Source organism: Anomaloglossus baeobatrachus, chromosome 5, assembly GCF_048569485.1.
Source record: "Anomaloglossus baeobatrachus isolate aAnoBae1 chromosome 5, aAnoBae1.hap1, whole genome shotgun sequence".
NCBI classification, from domain to species: Eukaryota; Metazoa; Chordata; class Amphibia; order Anura; family Aromobatidae; genus Anomaloglossus; species Anomaloglossus baeobatrachus.
Genome location: NC_134357.1, coordinates 443,547,630 through 443,573,041, shown reverse-complemented (window position 1 = coordinate 443,573,041; position 25,412 = coordinate 443,547,630). Strand labels below are relative to the sequence as shown.

The 25,412-nt window shown below is 41.5% G+C and overlaps 1 protein-coding gene across 1 annotated transcript in view; it reads left to right on the top strand.

The window, feature by feature from the left end:
* The window catches only part of EEF1A2 (eukaryotic translation elongation factor 1 alpha 2), a 50,409-nt gene extending 37,945 nt beyond the window's left edge, over positions 1-12,464 (top strand). Inside the window, exon 8 of the mRNA XM_075350446.1 lies at positions 12,111-12,464. Within this exon, the coding sequence (XP_075206561.1) occupies positions 12,111-12,238 (128 nt within the window). The 3' untranslated portion in view covers positions 12,239-12,464. The remainder of the gene's footprint in view (positions 1-12,110) is intronic.
* The last annotated feature ends 12,948 nt before the right edge of the window (positions 12,465-25,412 follow it).

The window sequence follows — 25,412 nt, the reverse complement described above, 5'->3', positions numbered from 1 at the left end:
ACCGGCACGAGCGATGGCAGCTGTTTTCTGCTCTGCCCGCGATATGGCAGAGCAAACTGCACCTGCGCGAGCCGACAGAACTGCACAGGCGCGAGATTTGAAAATGCGACAAGGATGATGACGGAGGCGTCAACGCATCAATCAAGAAAGGAGGACAGCGATCAGCGGCAGGAGGGGGAACAGGAGCAGAAAATGATCCCGCCCATTTGGCCAACACAGGTAATTAGCATACCTAACGGCCAAGTTTTATAAAGTTATTTTTGGGGTCTGGAAGGGGAGTCAGGGCCAAGGTGCACCTTCATAGAATGCAGCCCTGGAGCTACAGAAGGGGATTCTTTTAGTTTAATAAGGAAAAATCTGGTGACAGGTTCCCTTTTAGTTAATACTTTGTGGAGCCACATTTTGCTGCAATTACAGCTGCAAGTCGCTTGGGGTATGTGTCTATCAGTTTTGCACATCGAGAAACTGAAATTCTTGCCCATTCTTCCTTTGCAAACAGCTCAATCAGCTGAGTGAGGTTGGATGGAGAGCGTTTGTGAACAGTAGTTTTCAGCTCTTTCCACAGATTCTCAATTGGATTCAGGTCTGGACTGTGACTTGGCCATTCTAACACCAGGATAAGTTTTTTTGTGAACCATTCCAGTGTAGATTTTGCTTTATGTTTTGGATCATTGTCTTGTTGAAAGACACATCTCCATCCCAATCTCAGGTCTTTTGCAGACTCCAACAGGTTTTCTTCAAGATTGGTCCTGTATTTGGATCCATCCATTTGCCGATCAATTTTAACCATCTTCCCTGTCCCTGCTGAAGAAAAGCAGGCCCAAACCAAGATGTTGCCACCACCATGTTTGACAGGGGGGATGGTGTGTTCAGGCTGATGAGCTGTGTTGCTTTTACGCCAAAAATATCGTTTGGTATTGTGCCCAAAAAGTTCAATTTTGGTTTCATCTGACCAGAGCACCTTCTTCCACATGTTTGGTGTGTCTCCCAGGTGGCTTGTGGCAAACTTTAAACAACACATTTTATGGATATCTTTGAGAAATGGCTGTCTCCTTGCCACTCTTCCATAAAGGCCAGATTTGTGCAGTGTACGACTGATTGTTGTCCTATAGACAGACTCTCCCACCTCAGCTGTAGATCTCTGCAGTTCATCCAGAGTGATCATGGGCCTCTTGGCTGCATCTCTGATTAGTCTTCTCTTTGTTTGAGATGAAATTTGTGAGGGACGGCCGGGTCTTGGTAGATGTGCAGTGGTATGAAACTCCTTCCATTTCAATATGATCGCTTGCACAGTGCTTCTTGGGATGTTTAAAGTTTTGGAAATCTTTTTGTAACCAAATCCGGCTTTAAACGTCTCCACAACAGTATCATGGACCTGCCTGTTGTGTTCCTTGGTCTTCATGATGCTCTCTGTGCTTTAAACAGAACACTGAGACTATCACAGAGCAGGTGCATTGATACGGAGACTTGATTACACACAGGTGGCTTATATTTATCATCAGTCATTTAGAACAACAATGGATCATTCAGAGATCCTCAATGAACTTCTGCAGTGAGTTTGCTGCACTGAAAGTAAAGGGACGAATAATATTGTACGCCCCAATTTTCAGTTTAAAATAAGCAATACATTTCGTTCAACTTCACAATTGTGTCCCACTTGTTGTTGATTCTTCACCATAACATTAAAATTTTTATGTTTTATGTTTGAAACCTGAAATGTGGGAAAAGGTTGAAAAATTCAAAGGGGCCGAATACTTTCGCAAGGCACTGTATATATATATATATATATATATATTTCCACTGTAGAATGTAAAGACAAGATTCGTACTCATATAATAATGCAAAGTATGTACAAGAATATAGCTGTTATATTACCATGCTTTTATGTACAAGTATCTACTATAATACTGCTCCTTATCTACAACAATATAATTGCTATAATACTGCCTCCTATGTACAAGAATATAACTACTATAATACTGCCCTCTATGTTCAGTAATATAACTACTATTATACAAGAATATAACTACAGTACTATAATACTACCCCCTATGTACAAGAATATAATTATTATAATACTGCCCCCTATGTACAAGAATATAACTACTATAATACTGCCCCTATGTACAAGAATATAACTATTATAATACTGCCCCCTATGTACAAGAATATAACTATTATAATACTGCCCCTATGTACAAGAATATAACTACTATAATACTGCCTCTATGTACAAGAATATAACTACTATAATACTGCCCCCTATGTACAAGAATATAACTACTATAATACTGGCCCCTATGTTCAGTAATATAACTACTATTTGTTGTGTCCGGGTGGTGGAAACACTGGACCGTACACCGGATTCCCCTGGTGAGGCAGCCAGGCAGGTCACCCCGCCAGAGGGCCTTGATGCACGGCAGCTGAAGCACTCCTGGTAGCAGGACAGTCCGTATAGAGAGCTGGGAAGTAGATGTCCCTGGGAACACAGAGTTCTAGACGGTAGTCCGGGTGACGAGGCTCAAGGTCCGAGGCCGGGTTGTAAGGTCAGGCGGAATCCGGAACCAGCTGAGCGAGATGGCAGGTCACCAAACGGAGCCAGGGACCGGAGACTGGCGGAACTGAAGAGGTGGTGGAACATCAGCCGACAGTCACCTACAGGAGTACTGGAGCAGACGTGGTCAGGACCGGCTGGCGTGGCAGGACAGGCTCTGCGAGACAGACAGGGGTTAATACTGGACAAAGCAATAGGGGGACCTGAACTCCTAGCTTACTAAACACGTAGAACAGGCCCCGCCCACCAGAAAGGAGAATCCTCTTATACACTGTACCTGCCTATGCAATATCCTGTTTCTGGACGCTGGCCCTTTAAGCGAGGGTCAATGACCACGCGCGCGCCCTAATGCGCATGCGCGAGGCCCGTGTGCCAGAAGCCAGAGCAGGAAGCGGTGCAGAAGAAGCAGGAGTGCCCGGCTGTGTGTCCTGCGTCGCAGAGGGGCACCGGGAGCGGGGAGCAGGACACATGGAGGGCGCAGGCGGGGGAGAGGAAGCAGGAACCGGAGCGGTGAGCAGGGGGCGCCGTCGGGGACTGGAGAGCGGGGCACGGGAACCGAGGAGCGGGGCATGGGAACCGGGTTGCGGGCCACGGGGACCGGAGAGCGTGACACTATTATACAAGAATATAACTACAGTACTATAATACTACCCCCTATGTACAAGAATATAACTACTGTAATACTGCACCCTATGTACAAGAATATAACTACTATAATACTGCCCTCCATGTTCAGTAATATAACTACTATTATACAAGAATATAACTACAGTACTATAATACTACCCCCTATGTACAAGAATATAACTACTATAATACTGCACCCTATGTACAAAAATATTACTATTATAGAAAAATATAACTACTATAATATTGCCTCATATGTACAAGAATATATCTACTACAGTATACTGCTGCCCCTTGTGTCTTATGTATGACAATATAGTTACAATCATACTGCCCCCTTTGTACAAGAATATATCTGCTATAGAAGAATATGGCTAATATAATGCACCCTCTATGTAATATTGTCTAATATTTGCAAGAATATTACTGGTATAATACTGCCCCTGTGTACAAGTTAAAAGGCAATACAGGGTCCCATGTTTACAAATATAACTACTGTAATACTGTCACATATGTACAAGAATATAACTGCTTTAGGACTGTCCCCTATGTGCAAGAATATAACTACTATAATACTGCCTCTTATGTATGAGAATAAAATTACTATAATACCATCTCCTTTCTACAATAATATAACTACTATAATACTGCCTCTTATGTTCAAGAATAGAACTGGTATAGTACTGACTCCTATGTGTAAGACTATAGCTACTATAATAATGATCCCATGTATGATAATATAATTACCATAACATTGCCCTGTTTGTACAAGTATATAACTACTATAATACTACCCCATATGTATAAGGACATAGTTACTATAATACAGCTATACAAGATGGGACTGGGGCGTCTCGTTGTTCCCAAAAGGAACTGACTCTAGGGGCCCACAGTACAGCTATATGTACATAAATACCGTATAAAATCTACTGTGGCCACACAAAAACTGTGGTATACAATTTGGATTGTTTGCATTTAAGGGCTCATTTGTGAAAAAAAGTGATCACCTATTCATAGGATTCACAGGTGGTAACTTATTGATCAGTGAGGGTTCGATCATTGGGAACTGCACCGATTGGAAGAATGGGGAATATTTATCCCTGATGGAGCACTTTTATCCCCATTGTATAAAATGTCAAACATCTGACCACTGTTCCATGCATCCTGTTTACGACTGACATAAAAAACCAAATGCATCATTATGCAGCTACATAGGGAATGAATGGGGATAAAAATTCCACAATCTGCAGATTGGTGCGGGTTCTATCAGTAAGTTATCACTTATCTTCTAGATATGTGATTACTTGTTTTCACCGGAGAACCCCTGTAAGTTCTTCTTTGCCATGTGTAACAGTATGTGCAGGACAGGAAGGAGTTAAATTCCAAGTATGTAATCTCTAATGAAAAAAAGACTCTTCTCCTTATTGATATCATAGAGACCAAGTGATCTCCAGACATAACACAATCCACTATGCTAAAATCAGTATACCAACATTGCCACATACAAGGGGCAAATACTACTACACCATGAGAAGACCACATATTACCACCACATAGTGACCGAATACTACTTACATGAGACAACTACTGCCACACCATGACCAGACCACATATTACCACATAATAATCAAATAATACTACATATAAAAGGAGAAATACCACCATACCATGACCAGACAACATATTACTATCACATAATCATCGAATAATACCACATACAAGGGAAAAATACTGCCACACCATGGCCAGACCACATATTACCACCACATATTATTTGAATAATAACACCGCACCTACAATGGATCAATACTGCCACACCATAAACAGACCACATATTACAAAAAAAAATTAAAAAATGGTGTCTTCACTACCAAAAAATATATTATACAATAGAAATGTGTACGGTTCCATGCTCCATATAATAAACAATGTAAGTAGAGAAAAATAAACAAACAAAAAGTTGCACCTAAAGGGCACTGGAACCATAAATAGACTCATTGTCTTAATGCCCGCAAAATATTTATCAAACAAAGTTTATTAAGTAACAAAATTGTTAAAAACAAGACACAATTAAATAGTGTGCACAGTCTCCACTATAGAGTCCCTCACCAAAATTTGTGCATATTACAGTCTAGATATAGGGGCTGACCTATCAATGATTAACAGGATACAGAAAAACAATGTAAATAAACACATGTACTAAATACATAGAATGCACTGAAACATTATAAAATAGCCCTGGTTCTCAAAAAAGTACATAGAATGCACCTAAACATTATAAGAATAACCCTAGTTTGGGCAAATAGTCCACACGTGGTCTCTCCCTCTTCCATACAGGGAACAGGGTTCTCAGCTATTATTATGTCACAGGTACTGTACTTTATTGAGAACCAGGGTTATTCTTATAATGTTACAGTGCATTCTACGTGTTTAGTACATGTGTTTATTTACATTGTTTATCTGTATCCTGTTAATCATTGACAGGTCTGCCCCTGTATCTAGACTGTAATATGTACAAATTTTGGTGAGGAACTGTGTGGTGGAGACTGTGCACACAATTTAAATGTGTCTTGTTTTAATGGCTTTTAACAATTTTGTTCCTCAATAAACTCTGTTTGATAAATATTTTGCAGGCATTAGGACATTGAATTTATTTATGGTTCCGGTGCCCTTTAGGTGCAACTTTTTGTTTTTTCCCAGACCACATATTACCACCACAGAGTGGTCAAATAATACCACATACAAGGGACAAATACCGACACGCCATGACCAGAGCACATATTACCACAAAATAGTGACCAGATAATATTTCACACAAGGAAGAAATATTTGCACACATGACCAGATCACATATTACCACCACTTAGGGACAGAATAATACTAAATACAAGAGACACACTGTGATCAGACCACATATTACCACCACATAATAATCGAATAATACCACATACAAGAGAAAAATAGTGACATTATAGAAAAGACAGCACATCAATTATTTTTTTATCAATTCATATTTCATATGTATACTGTACATCCAGTAACTTGACATTTTGTTACATCACATTCATCACTGTAAAGAAAGGCATCCAGACTGCAATGCAATACAGACTTCAACAAGCTTCTGAGATGCAGTCACACTCTTGGGACAAGCAATCCGTATGCATACAAGGATTGCCATAGATTAAACAGGAAGGCATAAGCACTTCACCAATGATCAGGGAACCACACCTTCCATCGTTTCCTGATTCTATAATACTGATCATTAATAAAAATTACAATATTGATATTACCACTGGTGACATTATACACAGGAGTTCTTTATATAGTGTATAGTGTAAGTGTACAGGTAATACAGTGATCTCTGGTGAAATTATACACAGGAGTTCTGTATACACTGATGAGCAAAAGGGTAATAATGTTTTGAACTTTTGAATTTCAGACTTCAGACCTCACCAACCACGACAGCTGCGAATATGAGACTACCATCATTTTATAGACAATCATCTTGGCTGCCTCAAACATAAATTTGTCTTGCAGCTATTTAACATATGATTAGTTATGCAGATTCTTGTCATGTCTCTGCATTGTTACTGTTTTGCTCCTAAAAATCCAAATTTAATTTTTTATTTTGTTAGTATTTTTTAAATTAAACTTTGGCTTTCAACACTGCTTCAGGGCAAGTTCTTGATCAGATTCAAACACGTCTTGACCGAAATCTGATCTGAGGTCTCTTCTACACGTTCCCAATGTTGGTGCATACTGGTCCACTCACTTGGGTATGTATAGAACTTTTTCTTCAACTCTACCCACAAGTGTTTGATTGGGTTGAGGTCTTGGAACTCTGGAGGCCAATCCAGCACCTCTACTTCATTGTGATTGAACCATTTTTTTACCAATCTCGACGTATGCTTCCTGCTGGAACACTATTTTCTCCTTTTCATACCCTTAGCACTCGAGTGTATGAAGTAACTCAACTTGTAGGATACTCACATATAGCACAGTATTGAGACAGCTATCAACCCTGGTCAAGTATCGGACACCTTTGGCTGTGAAACAACCCATATCATCAGGCTTCTAACACAGAACTTGACAGTTTCTTCAGTTTCTTGATCTGTTAGCCCTTTTTTCCCTTGTTTCTTTTAGTCCCATTTGCACCCATCAGTAGTCTATTGACTTTCATCTCATTGCTCCAAATCACCCATTTCCAATTTTATACTGTCCACTTTTCATACTTCTTTGCAAACTCAAGACGATGTTTCCTATGATGATATTGAAGTTGAGGCTTCTTCACCTTTTTTCGGGCCACCTTTCCAAACTTGTGTAATGTGCATCGCACTGTGCGTGCATGAACATCTGTGATCTCACTATTATGAAGCATACGAGCCACCTCCAGTGTTGTGTTTGTTGCGCCAGAGCTGATAGACCTTGTGATGAGCCGACTTGTTGACTCCGATATTTTGCCTGGACGTCCACCTCTTGGCTTTTGAATGGACTTCATTACGTATTCTTCCTACTGTCATGGCACTCACATGATGTAGTTTTGCAACTGTCTTAGCCGAGAGACCGCTATCAATGAGCTGGATGATACTATTTCTCTTTTCTTAGGAAATCTTCATAGCTGCTCTTCGATTCGAACCAGTGACTTGTCGCTTGTGAATCAACCAAGTTACAAACTGAGCTATTAGGGAATGTGAGAACAGGTTGTGTAATTTGTAATGTACACGAAGAAAGATTTTTCCACCAGCTAGAGCAAAACAGTAACAATGCCATGACCTGACGATAATCTGCATATCTAATCATATGTTAAATAGTTGCAAGTCAAATTTATGTAAGAGATAGCCAAGATGATTGCCTATAAAATGATGATTGTCTCACGTTTGAGGCTGTTGTGAATGGTGAGATATGGAGCCTGAAAATCAGACTATTGTTATCCTTTTGCTCATGACATTATGTACAGGAGCTATGTTTGTATTATATAGTGTACCTGTAATACCATGACTTACCAGTGATCTCTCTAGTTGAAGTCATTCATCTTCGCTTTTCTTCTTCATCCACCGCTGACCGCTATGACGTTTTCCAGCCAGGACTCGTTTCCACAGAAAGTAACACAGATACTTATGGCTGATTGCATCTAGACCACATTCCCTACTTATTCCCTGACTACTACACTGTCCTAGATATTTAAAAAAAGCGACTTAGTGCTACCCTGCACAGTAGTAGAAATTCTGTTATGTTCCCTCCATAGAAAACAGAATTTTCAAAATATATTACAGCAGTAATAATGTCCTCTAATTGGGCCTCTACAGTAATTAAGTTCCCCACATGCCACCATACATTACTAATGTATATTATTATTTCTGGCACCCATACATTAATTTTGTCCCCATCCTGGCCCCTTCCTGTAATAGTGTTCTCTATCCAGGTCCCCATCTTGTTATAATATTCTCCATCTTGGGCTGTTTTGTATAATAGTGTCCTACATCCTGCTCTCCTTCCTATAATACTGTTCCCCTTTCTGGCCCCGTCCTGTAATAATGTCCTCCATTCTGGGCCCGTTCTTATAATAATGTCCCTCATCTTGCCCCCTTTCTGTAATAAAGTGCCCCATCGTGGGCCCCTTCCAGTGATAATATCTACCATTCTGACATCCTCTTGCTACTTAATATCTGGCGCACAAGGACGGGGTGGTGCATGGCAGTGACGTCATAGGCTGCCTGTGGTGCAATAAGCCAATGGCCTTCTGTGCCGCAATTAATTCTAACTGAATATATAATACTGTCCCCTTTGTACAAGAATATAACTACTGTAATATTGCCTCCTATGTACTAGACTATATCTACTATAATACTTACAGCTCTGGCAAAAATTAAGAGACCACTGCAAAATGTTCAGTTTTTCTGATTTTTCTCTTTATAGATATATTTTTGAGTAAAATGTAAATAGTTCTTTTATTCTATAAACTACTGACAACGTCTCCCAATGTCCAAGCAAAAAATTTTGTATTTGTATATATATTTATATATATATTTGTATATATATTTGTATTGTATCTGAAAATGAGATATGGTCAAAATAACAAAACAATGAATTTCTTTCAGACCTCAAATAATGCAAAGAAAACAAGTTTATAATCATTTAGAAACAACAATTCTAATGTTTTACCTCAGGAAGAGTTCAGAAATCAATATTTTGTGGAATAGCCATGATATTTAATCACAGCTTTCATGCGTCTTGGCATGCTTTCCACCAGTCTTTCACACTGCTTTTGAGTGACCTTATGACACTCCTGGTGCAAAAAGGTAAGCAGTTCTTCTTTGTTTGATGGCTTGTGACTATCCATCTTCCTCTTGATTACATTCCAGAGGTTTTCAATGGGTTTCAGGTCTGGAGATTGGGCTGGCCATGACAGGGTTTTGATGTGGTGGTCCTTCATCCACACATTGATTGATCTAGCTGTGTGACATGGCGCATTGTCCTTTTCAGATTTGCCCAGCACCTGGTCGTCTAATGGTTAGATGGAGACCAGGAGTGGCCTACAAGCCACAGTGTCTTGCACCCACTGCGAAATTTGGTGGAGGATCGATGATGATCTGGGGATGTTTCAGCAAGGCAGGAATTGGGCAGATTAAACTTTGCGAAGAACATATGAATCAAGCTGCATACAAGGTTATCCTGGAAAAACAATTGCTTCCTTCTGCTCAGGCAATGTTCCCCAACGCAGAGGACTGTTTTTTCCAGCAGGACAATGCGCCATGCCACAGAGCTAGATCAATCAATGTGTGGATGAAGGACCACCACATCAAAACTCTGTCATGGCCAGCCCAATCTCCAGACCTGAACCCCATTGAAAACCTCTGGAATGTAATCAAAAGGAAGATAGATAGTCACAAGCCATCAAACAAAGAAGAACTGCTTACATTTTTGCGCCAGGAGGAACATAAGGTCACCCAAAAGCAGTGTGAAAGACTGGTGGAAAGCATGCCAAGACGCATGACAGCTGTGATTAACAATCATGGTTATTCCACAAAATATTGATTTCTGAATTTTCCTGAGATAAAACATTATTAGTATTGTTGTTTCTAAATGATTATGAACTTGTTTTCTTTGCATTATTTGAGGTCTGAAAGCAATTCATTGTTTTGTTATTTTGACCATTTCTCATTTTCAGAAAATAAATACAAATTTTATTGCTTGGAAACTCTGAGATGTTGTCAGTAGTTTATAGAATAAAAGAACAATTTACATTTTACTCAAAAATATATCTATAAAGGGAAAAATCAGAAAAACTGACAACAGTGGTCTCTTCATTTTTGTCAGAGCTGTATATAAAAAATATGTATAAAATATATATAAATATATATAAAGAATATAGTATTTATATTCTTTGTATAAGAATATAAATACTATAATACAGTTTCCTTTGTAAAAAAAATATAACTACTATAATACTGTCCTCTTTCTGTAAGAATATAACTACCGTACTACAATACTGTATCTTTGGTAAAAGAATATAACTAGAATAATTCTGTCCTTTTTGTACAAGAATATAAATACCGCCCCCATGTACAAGAATATAAATGAAATAGTACTGCCCCTATGTATAAGAATATAACTACTATAATATTGCCCCTATGTACAAGAATATAACTACTATAATACTGCTCCTATGTACAAGACTATATCTGCTGTAATACTGCCCCTATGTACAAGAATATACGGTAGCTACTATTATACTGCCCCCATGTACAAGAATATAATTACTATAATACTGCCTGTATGTACAAGAATACATTTACTATAATGTTACCCCTATATACAAGAATATAACTACTATAATGCTTCCCCCTGTGTACAAGAACATAACTATTATAATACTGCCCCATATACAAGAATGTAACTACTATAATACTGCCCCTATGTACAAGAATATACCTAGTATAATACTGCCTCCTATGTACAAGAATAGAACTATGATAATACTGCCCCGTATGTACAGGAATATAACTACTATAATACTGCCCCTATGTACAAGAATATTACTGCAATTATACTGCCCCCCTATGTAAAAGAATATAACTACTATAATACTGCCCTATATGTATAAGAATATACCTACTATAATACTGCCCCCCTATGTACAGGAATATGACTACTATAATACTGCCCCTATGTACAAGAATATAACTACTATAATACTGCCTCCTATATACAAGAATATAACTACAATAATACTGCCCCCTATGTACAAGAATATAACTACTATAATACTGTCCTATATGTACAAGAATATACCTACTATAATACTGCTCCCAATGTACAAGAATATAACTACTATAATACTGCTCCCTATGTACAAGAATAAAACTACTATAATACTGGCCCCTATGTACAAGAATATACCTACTATAATACTGCCCCCCTATGTACAGGAATATGACTACTATAATACTGCCCCTATGTACAAGAATATAACTACTATAATACTGCTCCCAATGTACAAGTATATAACTACTATAATACTGCTCCCTATGTACAAGAATAAAACTACTATAATACTGTCCCCTATGTACAAGAATATAAATACTAAAACACTGCTCCTATGTACAAGAATATAACTACAGTACTATAATACTGCCACCTATGTACAATAATATCACTACCATAATACTGCCCCTATATACAAGAATATAACTACTATAATACTGCCCTATATGTACAAGAATATACCTACTATAATACTGCCCCCCTATGTACAGGAATAAAGCTGTTATAATACTGCCCCTATGTACAAGAATATAACTACTAGAATGCTGTCCCCTGTGTACAAGAATATAACTACGATAATACTGCCCCTATATACAAGAATATAACTACGATAATACTGCTTTTTATGGATGATTGCTCTTTTTTTTCTCCCTTTCTGATTCAGGGCGTTTTGCTGTGCGGGACATGAGGCAGACTGTGGCTGTGGGGGTAATTAAGAATGTGGAAAAGAAGAGCGGAGGTGCTGGTAAAGTAACCAAGTCTGCACAGAAAGCTCAGAAAGCTAACAAATGAATTGTAGGCTCCCCTCGGCCGGCGTACAAGCCCTGTTCCTCCGAGAGGCTCCACACCCTTCCCTCTGAGGTGCACGTCAGCCCATCTGCTTGTAAAAGCCTACACGTTAACGACTGGATGCTCACCATTAAAGTCCAGTGGAAGTTCTTTAAGAGGAAAAGCATGCCCCCGCCATTGTGACCCCTAGTGCTCATTTTACCAATTAAACCGGTTCAACATCATTAAACATATCTGTGTGGTCTTCATTGCTCTATTAGATGAGGCAGAATAATTTATAATAAATATGTGCCCCCCGGGTGGCATTTAAATGGCAACGGCTATAGCATACTACATTGGAGATCACCTATATGCAGGGTTTAGCTTCACTATTATTCTGTCATCATATTCAGACTACGACTGATCATTGTGGAGGCAAGAAACTGAGGTTCTTAAAGGCCCCGTCACACACAGAGATAAATCCTTGGCAGATCTGTGGTTGCAGTGAAATCATGGACATATTGTTCCATTTGTACACAGCCACAAACCTGGCACTGATTGTCCACAATTTCACTGCAACCACAGATCTGCCGCAGATTTATCTCTGTGAGTAAGGCCTGTTTCACACGTCAGTGATTCTGGTACGTTTGTGCTTTTTTTTTAAACGTACCAGAATCACTGACATACGCAGACCCATTATAATGAATGGGTCTGCTCACACGTCAGTGATTTTTCACTGCACGTGTCTCCGTGCGGCGTACCCGCGTGTGCGTGATTGCCGCACGGAGACATGTCCATTTTTTTCTGGCATCACTGATGTACCACGGACCACGCAGTGGTGTGATCCGTGAAACACGTGCCAGAAAAAAACGTGCATTTAAAATAAAAATCATTTTTACTCACCCGGCTTCAGCGGCGCTCTCTGCAGCCCGTTCTCCCTGCTGCTTCTGAGCCGGCTCATTATTGTCGCGCATATTCATGATGCACGACACAGCCGACCCGGAAGCAGCTGCTGCGGGGGTCAGCGCCGGCCGGATGCTGCATCGCGGGAGCATTCAGCACCATGGAGAGCGGGAGCGGGCGCAGGTGAGTTAATCTCTAAGTGCAATCACGGGCCACGGAGAACGGAGCCCAGATTGCACTTAGACAACCCACGTGTGCCGTGAATCACGGCACACGGAGGGACATGTGCGTGTTTTACACGCCAGTGAAAAACGTCAGTGTTTTTCACTGACGTGTGAAACGGGCCTAACAGGGCCTTAAGGCAAAAAAAGAAGCTGTCTTTGTTTATACAAAACCGGCTGAAGGATAATCTATTGTGGGTCCTATATCATGCTGGTGCTGAATGTGTAAGGCTAAAGCCCGCTACACACGCTTCAATATATCTCACAATCCGTCGTTGGGGTCAAGTTGTAAGTGACGCACAACCGGCATCGTTTGTGAGGTATCTGCGTGTGACATCTACGTGCGATCAGGATTGAACGCAAAACCGTTGATCGCAAACACATCGTATCTTTGTCTAGAATTGAGCGTTTTGTTGCACGAACCTAGTCAATTGAAACGTGTGACATCCCTCATACGATTTTGGTGTCTGATGCTATGTGCGCAGGTGTGCGCTCTGCACCGCAGCTTAAAAAAGGTCCGCTTCAGAGCGCAGCTGAAAAGCTGCGTTCTGAAGCGCCTCACAATGTCTGTCATTCACTAATCTCTGTCAGTCGGTCACTATCTCTGTCCCTCACTCTCTGTCCATGTCAGTCTATCCTCCTCTCTCATATACTCACCGATCCCCGATCCCCGGCGCTGCACGGCGTTCACACTGCTCCGGCGGCTTTTACTGTTTTGAAAAAGCCGGCCGCCCATTAAACAATCTCGTATTCCCTGCTATCCCTGCCCACCGGCGCCTATGATTGGTTACAGTGAGACACGCCCCCACACTGAGTGACAGGTGTCACACTGCACCCAATCACAGCAGCCGGTGGGCGTGTCTATACTGTGTAGTAAAATAAATAATTAAAAAAAACGGCGTGCGGTCCCCCCCAATTTTAAAACCAGCCAGATAAAGCCATACGGCTGAAGGCTGGTATTCTCAGGATGGGGAGCTCCACGTTATGGGGAGCCCCCCAGCCTAACAATATCAGCCAGCAGCCGCCCAGAATTGCCGCATACATTAGATGCGACAGTTCTGGGACTGTACCCGGCTCTTCCCGATTTGCCCTGGTGCGTTGGCAAATCGGGGTAATAAGGAGTTATTGGCAGCCCATAGCTGCCAATATGTCCTAGATTAATCATGTCAGGCGTCTCCCCGAGATTCCTTCCATGATTAATCTGTAAATTACAGTAAATAAACACACACACCCGAAAAAAGTCTTTATTAGAAATAAAAAACACAAACACATTCCCTGGTTAACCACTTTAATCAGCCCCAAAAAGCCCTCCATGTCCGGCGTAATCCAGGATGCTCCAGCGTCGCTTCCAGCGCTTCTGCATGGAGGTGACAGGAGCTGCAGAAGACACCGCCGCTCCTGTCACCTCCACGCAGCAACTGAAGAGAGCCGCGTGATCAGCTGAGCTGTCAGTGAGGTTACCCGCTGTCACTGGATCCAGCGGTGGCCGCGGGTAACCTCAGTGACAGCTCAGCTGATCGCGCTACTCACCTCAGTTGCTGCGTGGAGGTGAGAGGAGCGGCGGTGAGTAGCGCGATCAGCTGAGCTGTCACTGAGGTTACCCGCGGCCACCGCTGGATCCAGTGACAGCGGGTAACCTCAGTGACAGCTCAGCTGATCGCGCGGCTGTCTTCAGTTGCTGTGTGGAGGTGACAGGAGCGGCGGTGTCTTCTGCAGCTCCGGTCACCTCCATGCAGCAGCACTGGAAGCGACGCTATAACAGGGTATATGTTAGTGTTTTTTATTTCTAATAAAGGTTTTTTTCGGGTATGTGTGTTTATTTACTGTAATTTACAGATTAATCATGGAGGGTGTCTCATAGACGCCTGACATGATTAATCTAGGACTTATTGGCAGCTATGGGCTGCCAATAACTCCTTATTACCCCGATTTGCCAACGCACCAGGGCAAATCGGGAAGAGCCGGGTACAGTCCCAGAACTGTCGCATATAATGTATGCGGCAATTCTGGGCGGCTGTTGGCTGATATTGTTAGGCTGGGGGGCTCCCCATAACGTGGGGCTCCCCATCCTGAGAATACCAGCCTTCAGCCGTATGGCTTTATCTGGCTGGATTTAAAATTGGGGGGGGACCGCACGCCGTTTTTTTAATTATTTAATTATTTACCTCACTACACAGTATAGACACGCCCACCGGCTGCTGTGATTGGGTGCAGTGTGACACCTGTCACTCAGCGTGGGGGCGTGTCTCACTGTAACCAATCATAGGCGCTGGTGGGCGGGGAAAGCAGGGAATACGAGATTGTTTAATGGGCGGCCGGCTTTTTCAAAATAGTAAAAGCCGCCGGAGCAGTGTGAATGCCGTGCAGCGCCGGAGATCGGGGATCGGTGAGTATGAGAGAGGGCTGCTCAATTCAGTTACTCAGGGGATTAGCGGTCACCGGTGAGTCCTTCACAGGTGACCGCTAATCAGGGTGCGACACAGACAGAGCCGCAGCATGACAATGAAGTCGGGTGAAGTTCACCCGAGTTCATTCTGACAGTGCGGCTCTGTCTGTGTCTGCTGTCATCTGCCATTCAGCTCTGCTACATGGCTGTCTGTGTCTGCCATGTAGCAGAGCTGAATGGCAGATGACATAGTAAAAACGCATCCCTACACATTACACACGCTTGGCAAGTCAATAAATAAAAAAAAAAAATAAAAAAAAGGGTGCCCAATGCATACGTCACGGAACACATGATCTAAAGGATCGCACACAAAATTGATCAATTTAACATAGACTACTAACGCTCGTGTGACAGCAAATGAACGACCTACGTGCAATCTCATAAGATCCCGTATGCAACCTGGGCGTGTCACATCGCAAATGCGATTGTACAACTAATTGCAACGTGTAAAGCAGGCTTAAGGCTATGTCCGCACGTTGCTTTTTACCTGCTTTTTACCTGCTTTTTTGCTGCTTTTTCAACTGCAGCGTTTAATGCCAAAATGGATGTGTTCTGCTTTTCAAGCAAAGTCTATGGGAATTTGGGTTTCTTGTCCGCACTATGCAGTTCAAAATGCTGCCTTTTTGTGGCAGAAATTTGGTCAAAAACTCAGCTTTGCAGTGCAAAACCCAAATGGCAAAAACAATTGACATGTTGCTTCTTTGAAAAGCTGAGTTTTTGCCCAAATTTCTGCCACAAAAAGGCTGCAGTTTGAACTGCATAGTGCGGACAAGAAACCCAAATTCCCATAGACTAAGCTTGAAAAGCAGAACACATCCATTTTGGCATTAAACGCTGCAGTTGAAAAAGCAAAGTGCGGACATAGCCTAAAAATGAAGAAATTCAGCAAATACATCCAGTAACTGAATAAAAGAACTGTTCTTTTTTGGAAATCCAGTAAAAAATGAAAAGGCCTTAGCTAGACATGGAGATCAAACGTGTTTCTGCCACAACTGCCCTTCATTATTGTGTCATGCTAAGAATATCCTAAGAACGTGTTCTGTTGGAGCCCCTGAGGACTGAAGTGTGGGAAACGCTGCTCTAAAGAAATATTTGATAGCCAGCACACAGCTAAGGGGCAGGGTCCACAGCACTAAGGGGTCCCATTTTACTTTTTCCAATTTGCGACATATTACATTTTCCTTCTAAGGAGCTGAGCCTGCTGGCAACTCAAGTCTATGGAGTACTTTGCACACTGCGACATCACTAGCCGATGGTAGCGATGCCGAGCGCTAAAGTACCCGCCCCCGTCACACATGCGAAATCTTGTGATAGCTGCCGTAGCGAACATTATCGCTACGGCAGCTTCACACGCGCTTACCTGCCCTGCGACGACGCTCTGGCCGGCGACCCGCCTCCTTCCTAAGTGGGCGGGTTGTGCGGTGTCACAGCGACGTCACACGGTAGGCGGCCAATAGAAGCGGAGGGGCGGAGATGAGCGGGACGTAAACATCCCGCCCACCTCCTTCCTTCCGCATTGCAGGCGGGACGCAGGTAAAGAGATGTTCCTCGCTCCTGCGGCTTCATACACAGCGATGTGTGCTGCCGCAGGAACGAGGAACAACATCGTACCTGTCGCAGCAGCAAAATTATGGAAATGACCGACACTACACAGATCACCGATTTTCGACGCTTTTGCGATCGTTTATCGGTGCTTCTAGGCTTTACACGTTGCGACGTCGTTACTGGCGCCGGATGTGCGTTACTTTCGATTTGACCACGACGATATCACAGTAGCGATGTCGCAACGTGCAAAGTACCCCTTACTGTTGTAATCACAGCAATTTAATCTATAACCAGATTGTTACTATCTAATCTGAGAGCATAATGTAGGGGCAGAGACCCTAATTCCATAGATTTACTTACATTGATGACTGCTTTCTATAGTATTGATAAAATCACAGGTTTATTAGTAGCAGATAATCACTAGAGGACTAGTAAATCTTCTGCCATGTAGTCACCCATATTCATGAGCTGTGTAACCCACTCTCACCACTGATAGGCAGCTTTCTGCCTATACACAGTGTACACAGAAAGAGCCCTCCATATAAGCCTGGAACTGCCCTGACTTTGAATGTATAAGCCAAACATATGGCTCTTTGCTTGGAAACATATGGAAGGATAGTGCTAACATAAAATTCACACCATTTTTCTTTTGCTTATTGATTCCTTTGTTAGATAATGTACATTGTAGAAAAAGACAAGAGTGTGGCTAAGAAAGTAACAACTGATTCAAGCAAGATGTGAATGTACTATATTGCTGTCACGTTAGGTACGAGGAAGTACCAAGCGAGCGGTGAAAGGTAAGGGAAGGGGACTCCTGCATCTAGGGAAGGGGGAGATGGTGACCCCTGACCAAACCTAATGCTGGTCCATGGGGTCCCTCACCACCCTTGATAGGTTCCACACCTATGCGCCGAGTCGGATACCTGACCCTAGGTATCCCTAGTGCTGGACCCTAAATAGGGAACAAGTGGGGTGAGCTTTTCATTAACCCCAATAAACTCTAAAGGAAGACACAAGGGGGAAACACGGGGGCAAAAGCATGAACTACTTATCCATAGATGACACAGGTAGGAGTTCAGCATGCTTCAGCAACAATGCTACAGATGAGAGCAAGCCACCTGTTTGCAACTAGAGCTAGAATTAACTGAATAATATCACCAGCACCAGTTCAAGGAAGAAGGGAGTATTTAAGCAACAAGAGAAGAGATGAAAACCCAGCAGGAAGGCTACCTATTACAATGAATACTAACAGCAGGAACAATAGAAAGTCAGGGAGCATTTTGCGCAGTCAAATGCTGTGACCTTCTATAGCCAGAAACCACATGACTGTCTGTCACCCGTGACACATTCATGATAATTGCATGTCTAATATATTCAGCTTGCTGAAATAACCTAAGCCAAATATTTTGATTTCACCTGTACTCAGTACTACCCCAGATATGCATGAATATAACTACTATAAAATTGCTTTTATGTACAGTCTGTGGATATAAACGCACCCTAACCCTTTAATTATACCAGGTCCTCCATCTATTTAACATTCTATTCTATTCCATTCTACTTAAGAAAAGCCAGACACGTTGCCATCTTTAATGGATGGGTCGGCCACAGCTTTATTGAACCTTTTACTCAACATAACCGATCACTTTTAATAACCACAATGGCTTGCATCATGACTTCCGAAATGGTATGTACCACTGGAGTCCCAGAGGACAAGTCCACCTTCAGGCTTACACTCTCACATAAATGCTTTCTTTCCAACCACCACAAAGGGGCTTGTGTATACCTACACCAAGCCCTGACCGCTACTCAGCAGAAGTAAAGCTTGCTTGACCCCGTCCTGCAAATCCAACAAAAATATATCAAGGTCAATATCATTAAGCTAGCCATCATCTTGACCCATTAACTGAAGATTATCCCCTTCTAACGGTCTATGACGAACCACCACTCCAAGAGTGACATTGGCTGCTATTCCGGAGGTCTACAAATAAAAATCATCTAAATAGTGAATGATGGCCCTATAACCCATTTCATACCGAACAACCCATTCAAGGAAAGAGCTGAACAGCTCGAAATAATTGCACGATATTCAACATCCTATCAGCAAATAGGTATCATAGTAGAACAGGCAATCCACCCTACAACACAACATATGATAACAGTCAGGAAGAACCGGAAGCATGAGAAAGGCAGGCTCGATACCCAACTTCGCCATAAGCGTTCCTGGGCAGTCTCCCGCATCAAAGAAATCGCTCTGTCAAAAGACACGTAGGCAACGAGAAATCTTCTTTGAAAATGCCATAGTTTACCGACGAGCCAACTGCGTGGGACAAATGGTGAATTAGACTAAATTTATTTACCTCTTTTTTTGGAACAATACCCAACGGTGACACCCTCAGATTTCAAAAGGGGAGAGATGAAGATGGGCCAACCATGCGGCCTAGGGAGACCTCCTTTCTTACCTTGTTCTTCAATACCTCGGGGTGCTCACTGGCAGATTTTAAGTTCTTCGACAACAATGAAGCTTTAGAATAGTAAAACAGAATGAAAATGAATGTAAAACCAACTCTCAACTATGCAAACCCTTCCTTATTGGGGAATCGGTCTAATAGGGACATCTCTGCTACACTCTAGAGTCTTTTTCTTCAGTGGAACTTGGCTGACGGCCGGCTGTCTTACCTGGTGTATTACAATGGGCCATGGTGTGCTGTCCCGCACAGGCTGAATACTCATGCTTGTACTTGCACAAGCCATAGAATCGACGATGGCCTTTGTTAAAAAGCCAGCATCACACGGTCACTGCCCCTTGGGAGAACAATGAAGGAACAGCGGCCGTGGAGTGAAAAAGCGGAAATGTTTGAGACATCATCATTTTAAGTCAGTCATCTGTGACTTTTACTCCCCGACCAATGTCAGGCTGTAAAGACAAGTGACGGTGAAATTCTTTGTTGTACTTAACTCCTTCACAACCGATGACGTACTGGTATATCATTGGTCGCTCCGTGGTAATCACCACCGTCTGCTGCGGTGAGTCGGCGGTGATCCCCACACATGTCTGCTGATTTCACCCACCATCCACCCGCGCCTACTTGCTACTTAAATTGCACTGTTAAAATGTGACAGCACGATTTAAATGGCTGTGGCAAGGATTGCGCCATTCCCCGCCATGCTGGAGGTCCCGTGACATTATTACGAGAGCCAAAAGTTGTTATGACCCCTGACGTGACCATGACGTACTTCCTTTAAGAGCCGACAGGGCAGCTGCTCTTAAAGGAACAGTGCATTTTTGCTGATCAGAGCTGTGCAGCTCTGATCAACAGAAATGCACAAGCGATCAGACAGTGGATCCATAAAGTCCCCGGGAGGAACTACTAAAATAAATAAAAATGCAAAAAATAATTTTCATAAATATGAAAAATTAAAGAAACCTAAAAGTTTAAGTCACCCTCCTTTTGCCCCATTGAAAATAAAACATTTAAAAAAAATAAAAAATATACCCATATTTGGTATCGCCGCATTCAGAAATGCCTGATCTATCAAAATATAAAATCAATTAATCTGATCGGTACATGGCGTGGCGAGAAATAAATTCCAAATGCCAAAATTATGATTTTTTTTGTAGCCGCAAAAACTTTTTGAAATGCAATAGTAGGCGATAAAAACGTAGCATTTGAACAACAATAGAATAATTAAAAATGTCAATGAAAGACACAAAAAATAAGCCATCACTGAGCCCCGGATCCCGAAAAATGAGAATGCTACAGTTCTCAGAAAAAGACGCTAAAAGCGATATTCTTTTTTTGGACAAACTTCTGAATTTTTTTAACCCCTTAGATAAGGGTAAAAGTATACATGTTTGGCCTCTATGACCTCGTACTGACCTGAGGGATCCACAGACGTCTAGATCACAGTGGCTGGCGTCCACTATTGCAATGCAGAAAATGGATAAATAGATCCGGCATTTATAAAATTATTCCTTTATCAAAATCATTAAAATCCAACAAGTAAATGAACACATACTTGAAGCCTTTGGCCTGGCTTACGCGTTTTGGACCTCAGGCCTTACTCATAGACATAAAAAATATACAATGAGGAGTGATGCAGTGCAAATGGAGGCTATATACAGAGGTTGCAGAGCACACTGCGTGCTCGAAACTCGTCATTGACAACGACTCATTGCACATTCTCCTGTCCTTGATGCTATTATTATTATTTATTCAATTTTGAATAAAGAAGTTCTTTCTACTATTTTACTGGATACCACAAGAATGCTGGAATTTTTTTCCCTTGCTTGCAATCAACGATACCGTGTCGAGTCCATGAACCTACCTCCTAGCAGAGCTGGTTGTTTCTCTTCCATTGTATACTACAAGTGCATCTCAATAAATTAGAATATCATCAAAAAGTTAATTTATTCAGTAATTCAATACAAAAATAGAAACGCATAAATTATATAGTCATTACACACAGAGTGATCTATTCCTATATATTATATAGAGTCATTACTCACTGAGTGATCTATTCCTATATATTATATAGAGTCATTACACACAGAGGGATCTATTCCTATATATTATATAGTCATTACACACAGAGTGATCTATTCCTGTATATTACATAGAGTCATTGCACACTGAGTGATCTATTCCTATATATTATATAGAGTCATTACACACTGAATGATCTATTCCTATATATTATATAGAGTCATTACACACAGAGGGATCTATTCCTATATATTATATAGAGTCATTACACACTGAGTGATCTATTCCTATATATTATATAGAGTCATTACACACAGAGTGATCTATTCCTATATATTATATAGAGTCATTACACACAGAGTGATCTATTCCTATATATTATATAGAGTCATTACACACAGAGTGATCTATTGCTATATATTATATAGAGTCATTACACACAGAGTGATCTATTCCTATATATTATATAGAGTCATTACACACAGAGTGATCTATTCCTATATATTATATAGAGTCATTACACACAGAGTGATCTATTCCTATATATTATATAGTCATTACACACAGAGTGATCTATTCCTATATATTATATAGAGTCATTACACACAGAATAATCTATTCCTATATATTATATATAGTCATTACACACAGAGTGATCTATTCCTATATATTATATAGTCATTACACACAGAGTGATCTATTCCTATATATTATATAGTCATTGCACACAGAGTGATCTATTCCTATATATTATATAGAGTCATTACACACAGAGTGATCTATTCCTATATATTATATAGAGTCATTACACACAGTGATCTATTCCTATATATTATATAGAGTCATTACACACAGAGTGATCTATTCCTATATATTATATAAAGTCATTACACACAGAGTGATCTATTTCACGTGTTTATTTCTGTTAATGTTGATGATTATGGCTTACAGCCAATGAAAATCCAAAAGTCATTATCTTAAAAAAATTTGAATATTATATAAGACCAACTGAAAAAAATATTTTACACTCAGAAATGTTGGAGCCTACAGAAAGATATGTACAGTAAATACACTCAGTACTTGGTTGGGGCTCCTTTTGAATGAATTGCTGCATCAATGCGGCGTGGCATGGAGGCGATCAGCCTGTGGCACTGCTGAGGTGTTATGAAAGCCCTGGTTGCTTTGATAGCAGCCTTCAGCTCATCTGCATTGTTGGGTCTGGTGTCTCTCATCTTCCTCTTGACAATACCCTATAGATTCTCTATGGAGTTTAGGTCAGGCGAGTTTGCTGGCCAATCAAGCACAGAGATACTGTGGTTACTAACCCAGGTATTGGTACTTTTGGCAGTGTGGACAGGTGCCAAGTCCTGCTAGAGTATGAAATTTCCATCTCCAAAAAGCTTGTCGGCAGAGGGAAACATGAAGTGCTCTCAAATTTCCTGGTAGACGGATGTGCTGACTTTGGTCTTGATGAAACACAGTGGACCTACACTAGCAGATGACATGGCTCCCCAAACCATCACTGATTGTAGAAACTTCACACTAGGCCTCAAGAAGCTTGGATTGTGGCCTCTCCACTCTTCCTCCAGACTCTGGGACCGCGATTTCCAAATGAAATGCAAAATTTACTTTCATCTGAAAACTTCACCTTGGACCAATGAGCAACAGTCCAGTTCTTTTTCTCTTTGGCACCCAAGTGAGACACTTCTGGTGTTGTTTATTGGTCATGAGTGGCTTGACACAAGGAATGTGACACTTGTAGCCCATGTCCTGGATATGTCTGTGTGTGGTGGCTCTTGAAGCACTGACTCCAGCAGCAGTCCACTCCTTGTGAATGTCCCCCAAACTTTTGAATGGCCTTTTCTTAATCCTATCAACACTGAGGTTATCCCGGTTGCTTGTGCACCTTTTTCTACCACACTTTTTCCTTCCACTCAGCTTTCCAATAATATGCTAGCATACAGCACTCTTTGAACAGCCAGCTTCTTTAGCAATTACCTTTTGTGGCTTACCCTCCTTGTGGAGTGTGTCAATGACTGCCTTCTGGATATCTGTCAAGTCAGCAGTCTTCCCCATGATTGCGTAGCCTACTGAACCAGACTAAAGAACCATTCTAAATGCTTACGAAACCTTTGCAGGTGTTTTGTGGTAATTATTCTAATTTTCTGAGATAATGACTTTTGGGTTTTAATTGGCTGTAAGCCAAATTCATCAAAATTAACAGAAATAAACACTCTGTGTGTAATGACTCTATATAATACAGTATGTGTTTCCCTTTTTGTATTCAATTCCTGAAATAAATTAACTTTTTTATTATATTCTAATTTCTTGAGATGCATTTGTATAATACTGACCCCATGTAAAAAAAATATAACTACTATAATACTGCCCTCTATGTACAAGAATATATCTACTATAATACTGCTCCTATACCAAAAAATATAATGGCTATTTTCACACAGGGTGTTTTTGCTGCTTTTTTTAGCATGGTTTTTGCCTTGGTTTTAGCAAATCCATGCTAATAAAATTCAGACTTCAAAGTCTCAGCAAAGTCTATGAGATTCCAGAAATCTCATGCACAGAGACAAAACACATGCGTTTTTTTTCCTGACTGTTCTGTCAACTTCCTTGGTTTTTGCTGCGTTTTTGAAAGAATGAGCATGTCAATTCTTTTCAGCGTGTTTGCCACGGTTTTCACCCTACAACTTATTGAGGATGTGTAAAAAAGAAAATGCAGCAAAAATGCCATAACAACTGTGGTAAGCGTGGCAGGGGACCGTAGTCGTGGGCAGAGGCGAGCCCCTGCTTCCAGGCAGCGTCTCTCTTCTGTGCTGCACTCCTGCTACCTCCACAGTGCAACCAGGCACACTGCAGCTTCTCCTCCTCAGGACAAATTCAGACACAAAGTCTAGGATAACATCTAACACTTCTTTACTGAATAAATCGCATAGTTTCTGTGGAACACATCCACTGCGGGCACATAGCTGCAACGTTAGGGTACGGTTCCACTTGCGCATAGCTTCTGATGCAAGAGCATCGGAAGCGATATGTTAATGACCCTCTGCTGCGTGCATCAGCCGAGGGTCATGCGACTGTGATGCGATCTTGCGATTGGGTCACAGCTGCGGAGAAGAGAGATGGAGCACTTTCTCCCCATCTCCCCCCCTGCCTGTCTCTGCGTATATCACACTGCAGTCGGATTACATGCTAGTGCAGAGTAATGTGTCACACACTCCCATAGAGTTGTATAGGGGTGCGTGAGACGAGAATCGCTGCCAAACGCAGCATGCTGCGAATCATTCCACATGCATGAGATACAATCGCAGATGGACACTGCCCCATAGTTTTACACTGGTGCAAGTGCAGTCCAATTTTTTATTGGATTGCACTCGTCAGTGCAAAACGAAAGTGGAACCAAACCTTTGCAGGCATGTGTAGTGCCCCTGAGACTGGTCGCTACAGGGTATATCATTATATCCTTCCCAGTCAGGGAGAGGTTGGTCCAGTAAGTTTACACACACCTCACACCACCATACAGCAGGGAGAAGCAGTCACTAGGAAATTGTTAACAATGTTTCTACACACACAGTTCCTGG